Source organism: Erythranthe guttata, chromosome 7 (genome assembly GCF_056151865.1).
Source record: "Erythranthe guttata isolate IM_541 chromosome 7, IM_541, whole genome shotgun sequence".
Lineage (NCBI taxonomy): Eukaryota > Viridiplantae > Streptophyta > Magnoliopsida > Lamiales > Phrymaceae > Erythranthe > Erythranthe guttata.
Window position 1 is genome coordinate 5,902,024 of NC_142539.1, and position 6,088 is coordinate 5,908,111.

The window sequence follows — 6,088 nt, forward strand, 5'->3', positions numbered from 1 at the left end:
TGAACCACAAAAACACTGTTAATCACAGGGTTAGGCGGACAAAACCAGTGTGATAGGCTTAATGTAATGCAAGTTTAAATGACCGTTTAAGTATTTTCAGTATAAAACTCTATGGTTGTAGGTTTAAATGTACTGTTAAGCATCTGTAGTATGATACTTTATGGTCGTGGTCTTAATGTACTGTTAAGTATTTGTAGTATGTTACAATACGTACTTTATGTTCAAGAGTGCAACAAATATACTGTTGCCATGTAGCATTATTCTGAATTTGAAAATGTTGTACTTACTTACAGTTCATGCATAATGTACCTGTTGTAGACAGTTATACAGAACCATTCAAAAGAAAATTACATGAGTTACACAAAAGTAACTGTCACTTACAGTAACGTAGAACTACTGAAGAGTATTACTGAAACAAAATATAACTGTCACTTGCAGTAACATAGAACTATTGAAGCAAAATTACTGAAACAGTATAACTCTCAGTCACAGTAACATAAAAGTACTGAAGAAATTTACTGAAACAATATAGCTGTCACTGAAAGTAACATAGAATTACTGAAGAAAATTACTGAAACAATATAACTGTCGCTGATAGTAACATAGAATTACTGAACAAAAAAAACTGTAAGCATTCATATATGCAATCCCAAAACTGTCAAAAAAAAAATAGTAGATCTTCAAATAGCTTTGTTGCAAGTCTTCTTGTTGTGATGACCAATCTCTTTACATCTTCCACACTTGATCTTCTTCTTGATATTCTCACCATGAGATGGAATCCTATTCTTTTTTGGTCTTCCACGTCTTGTCTGGCAAACTGGAGGTCCAACAGGTGGCTGCTCAACTTTTGTAAAGTCCACCATAAATGGGTAAATAGAAAAAGAATACGTAGATCGAAAATTGCAGGCATAAAACAAGGGGTCAATGTACCCATATCTTTCACCAACGGGGATATTCTTGAGAACCACAACCACATGACAATAAGGGAATCCTTTAAACTGCCAATCCCGACATATGCACGTTCTAGCAAACAAATCCACAATCTCATGAGAGTCTGAATGCACTTCAAAGACAAATTGATTTGATTTTCTAATAGTCCATGTCCTCCCGTCTTCGACAAAATTGCTTAAAATCATTTCCATCTTTGGACAAAACATGGTAGTCCAACGACTCGCTTCTGCAGACCTCTTGCAAATTTTATCCATCATATAACCCTTAATGCTGTCAATCATATGGGTAATCGGCAAATGTCGGAATTTCTATATTATACCATTCCATGATTCCACAGCATTTGAATACAGCTCACCATACCTATGCCCCTCAAAATACGCATTTGCCCAATTTTTAAAAGGCAAATCTGACAAAAAATCAACAACTTTCCATGAACCATCAATTTTGAATTTCTGAAGTTTCTCATGAAAGATTTCCTTAGTTGGAGCATACGCGCATGCTATCAACTGACTAACTAGAACATCTCTATAACTAGAGCTCATTCCACTCAACTTATACCTCAAATTATTCTCTAAATGCAACAAGCAGAATGCATGGTAACAATTAGGGAAAATATTTTTAACAGCTTCCAAGATACCGTGCTGCCGATCGGATACGAATGTCAAAACACGATCTGAGCTAATGCAACATTTTAAATGTTCCATGAAATAATTCCAGTTTGAATCATTTTCCTCACGCACAACGGCAAATGCCACTGGATAAAGACCTGGAACACCGTAAAATCAATGTAAAAAAGAAACTTGTCATTTCATGAACTCTTGGTCTATAAACCTTATTTTACTGTCACATACAGTAAAACTTATTTTACTGTCTGTGACAGTCATATAACCTTAATACACTATCTATGACATTAACAGATATGTGGGACTGAAATAAAGAATGTAATACAACAAAATTACCATTTCTTGCATCTTTCGCCATGGCGCTCAAAAGAATACCTTTGTATCTACTCTTCAGAAATGTTCCATCCAAAAAACGAATCGGACGGCAAAACTTAAATCCGGAAAGACAAGCACCAAAACTGAAGAAACAACGATTAAACGAGTTATGCTTCTCATCAACTTCCAGGTGAAACACGCTGTCTGGATTGCAATGCCCAACTTCTTCAAAATACACTTTCAGGTACGAATAAGATATTCCATCGTCTCCAAACACAAAACTCCGACTAGATTCTATAGCTCTCCATGCTGTATTGTAGTCAATATCAATCCCATAATTCTTTTTGGCGTCATGAATAACGTCGTTAGCACACAGCAACGGCTTATTCCGAATGTCCTCCACGATTAAATCAGCTACGAGCTTAACGCACATTTTAACCTTCTTGACAGCACTAAATGCTGACTCACACGTATGATGTTTCTCATATGTGCGAATAATACAATATTCGGTTGAAGGTTGAATTGTAGCATGAATTCTCCACAAACAATTTTTCTCCTGTTTAAGCTTACAAACTGCAGTCACTCTCTTCGTATCGTTTTTGATAAATTCGAATCCAAATCCAAGCCCATACGCAAACTTAGCCAAACATATTCTAAATTCTGAACGTCCCCCACGGAAAACTTGTCCAACATCGGTTATCAGATTTATCCAATGTGAGCTAAGCAAAGTCTTTATGGGCGCAATGGAACATAATGTGTTGCATGGGGGATTAACTGCTGCTTCAATTGCAGCAACAGGTAACACACTCGACGAACCTACCATAGAGCTGTAACTAGTATCAGACGTACCAAGAGATGCATGAACTTGCTTCACAACAATTTCAATCCTCTGAATCGACCATTGTTCCACAATAATAAATAACCCTTTTACATCTTCATCATCGTTGATTGAAAAAACACCAATCTCAGGAACAGAGTACGATAATGACAGGTTATCAACACTTAAAGAATTCCATCTTGAACAAACAAAATGCACAAGATTGGAAAAACTCATCCCTGTTGTAAAATCTGTGATCGAACAAAATGCACCATATCTAAACAACAACACAATAGAACTAGACATCCTGCAATTTCATATAAAACATAATTATACTGTTAATAACAGCCACATTACTAATACATCAAGTAAATCTCTATGTGCATTCAATTATACTGCCAATGACAGTATCATTATATAAACACTTGCAAACAAACATAGGAAAACATAAATACACTGCTGCCAACAGTCATATTACTAATACATCAAGTAAATCCGCGTATACATTCAATTATACTGCCAATAGAAGTCAAAATACATTAACAACCAGCGAAATAAACATACACATGCAATTATACTGCCAATCGCACAACATTATATAAAAAAAAAAAAAATAGCGTGAAAACAAAAATACACAACAAACAAAAAACCACAATTCTGTAAACAGTAATTGAACGCCCATACATCATGGTGTTCAATTTACTACAATTCAAACTATACATATAGCGATGTTGAAATTTGTAACTTAAAAAAAATTCGCATGCAGATAAAAAAAATTGACACACCTTCGTTGAAAATAATATGATCGGCGGTAAAAGCTAGACACGACGGCCGGCGAGAAACGACGGCCGACGAAAAACGACGGCCGGCGAGACACAGGTAGATGCAGCTCAGTTTCGAGATATAGAGTTGCAGAGAGGGATTCGGGGGAGAATAGATAAGAATCACGCAGAATTCATAAAAAACGAGCTTAGGGCTTTCACATTAAATACAGGGGCAATTATGTCCGAAAAAAGACCCTTTCCTTGATTTTAAATAAACTTTTAAGTATTGGGTTTATTTGCAAGACAAAAAAACTGAATGTCCCTTTTTTAATTAAGTCCATGTGTCATGGGCCTATTTGCCATTAACCCATAACTGTATATTCACCTGACCCAAATCACCCTTCTAAGTAACAACTACTGATTAAGTTTCTACTACAGACAAACAGAACTCTCACACTTGAGGCATTTCGAATCATCTTCAAATAAATACAAAAAAATAAAAGACATATCATTTATAACAAAAATGAAAAACATAAGAATCAACCAAAATAAAAAAATGAAATTAATCCAAAGAAAAAGATTTTAATATTAATTATTCACAGATCTTAAAAAACATAGTAGATCTCATTTTTTGTTAAAAAAAATTGTAGATCTGATTTGAGCCCTCCCTCAACCAAAGAAAGAGAATAAACTAAAACAATAATTTAGAAACAATTTCATCAAGCGAAAGTAGAAAGATATTTAAAACGAATTTAAAACAAACAAACCTTCATCCATCATGTTTTTGGCATCATCGAGTCTATTCGATTTGGACAGGTAATTCAAGGCGGCGATTGACGTCGAGCAGACGAGAATGACTTCTTTTGAACGACGAACAAAAGTCCACCACGCAAAAACTTATTACATAGTAGTTCAAAGACCAAGACCTGCGAAAAAGAAAAAAGAGTTAAAGAAACAACGATTTTTGCTTCAAATTTGAACACACACACACACACACACACACACACACACACACACACACACACACACACACACACACACCTACTGATATGCATACACATCACCAACATATACTTCCCACATACCTCATACATGACTACATGTTACTATATGTTACTATATAGTCAAAATCATAAATCATAAATTTCAAGGGATAAATCATAAAAATGGACCAAAAAGATTCACCAAGCATACAAAATTTCATTTAATTACGACAAGCATGTCATTCAATTGGCATGAAAAATTTCCAAATTAGAACATTATGTAATAAACTAAAAAATGCACACACACACACACACACACACACACACACACACACAAACAACTCGATCAAAGACGGAACTGATTAAAAATTCTAGCCAATTAAAACAACATGTCAGTTGAGTCGAAGAATCAGAGTCGAGTACAAATGACTACAATGTACTACAAGTCCATATGTTATTAAATTTGACTAGATATGACTTCAGTTAAATATTACTAAACGTGACTACATGTGACTACATATCACTGCACTTATATAGTAAAATTCGTAGCAAATTTAAGTTTTAACAGAAGTTTCTACACCTAATATTTACAGGTTCGATTCACAGTCAGCAGCAAAACCGCACTGTAATATCAAAACATTGTAAAACCATAACACACACACAAAAAATAACATTGTTCAACAAAAAACTTCACAATTAAATTCGTGAAAAAATTGTACCACCCAAATCTAAAAACCATTCTACTTCCATCCATCGTCAAGACAAGAAACACCCGAGAACACAAATAAAAATCAAAATCATACATATCGTTGAACAAATAATTTAATACAAATAGTTTCTTTATCATTTTGCAGAGATGCATCTCTTCAAAAGCTTTCTTAGTGGCTTTCTTTATCGTTGAAATATAAGACCAGCCCAACATTTAAATTTAATAAAAGATGAGCTCAACATTTTCAAAAACACATCACTGTACCCCATTGGATACGTGTAAAAATGAAAAACAAAAAATAAAAATTAAGCACAATACAGTGTAAAAAAAGGAAAAACTTAAAAATCAAATTATATATAAGAAACACCTATATGTCATATCCGAAATCAAATCATATAAAAAAAATACCTATTTCAATCTCCGCCACGTTAAATGAGCGAAGGCCTCAATAGAGGACATTGCCGGAGGACCAGTGGCTGAAGAGCGATGGGGGGCGATGGCAGAACAGAGTAGGGGTGGGAACAAGCCGAGCTCGGCTCTTTTGGCCAGCTCGAGCTCGAGCTCATCGAGCCAATTTTTTTTGGCTCGGACTCGAGCTCGGGATCATTTAATTTTTATTTTTTTATTTTTTTATTTTTTTATTTTTTTTATTTTTTTAATTTTTTTTTATTATTATTTTTTTATTAAAATCATTTAATTTTTTATTAAAACTTATTTATAGGAAAAAAAATTATAAAATAAATAATAAATTCTAGTTATATATATATATATATATATATATATATATATATATATATATATATATATATATATATATATATATATATATAATTTTCCTATTAGTATTATTATTATAATATTTTATATTATTGTGAATTATTTAAGTAATATATATTTGTTTCTATTTAAATACTATAAATATTTAT

General features: G+C 33.3%; 1 protein-coding gene across 1 annotated transcript; it reads right to left on the minus strand.

The window, feature by feature from the left end:
- Positions 1-680: 680 nt before the first annotated feature.
- LOC105964607 (uncharacterized) lies at positions 681-4,560 on the minus strand. Its single transcript, XM_088820209.1, has 4 exons — positions 4,556-4,560; positions 1,911-3,013; positions 1,312-1,717; positions 681-1,221 (listed from the first exon to the last, which is right to left on the minus strand). The coding sequence occupies exons 1-4, from the start codon at positions 4,558-4,560 to the stop codon at positions 681-683; spliced, it is 2,055 nt and encodes a 684-aa protein (XP_088676335.1).
- Positions 4,561-6,088: the final 1,528 nt, after the last annotated feature.

Excerpts from the sequence above, each read along its gene's own strand:
- LOC105964607 (XM_088820209.1), bottom strand. Across the intron at positions 1,718-1,910 it reads GGCGAAAGATGCAAGAAATG|GTCTTTATCCAGTGGCATTT; the intron begins GTAATTTTGTTG and ends ACGGTGTTCCAG. Across the intron at positions 1,222-1,311 it reads GCGTATTTTGAGGGGCATAG|CATTAAGGGTTATATGATGG; the intron begins GTATGGTGAGCT and ends TATGATTGACAG.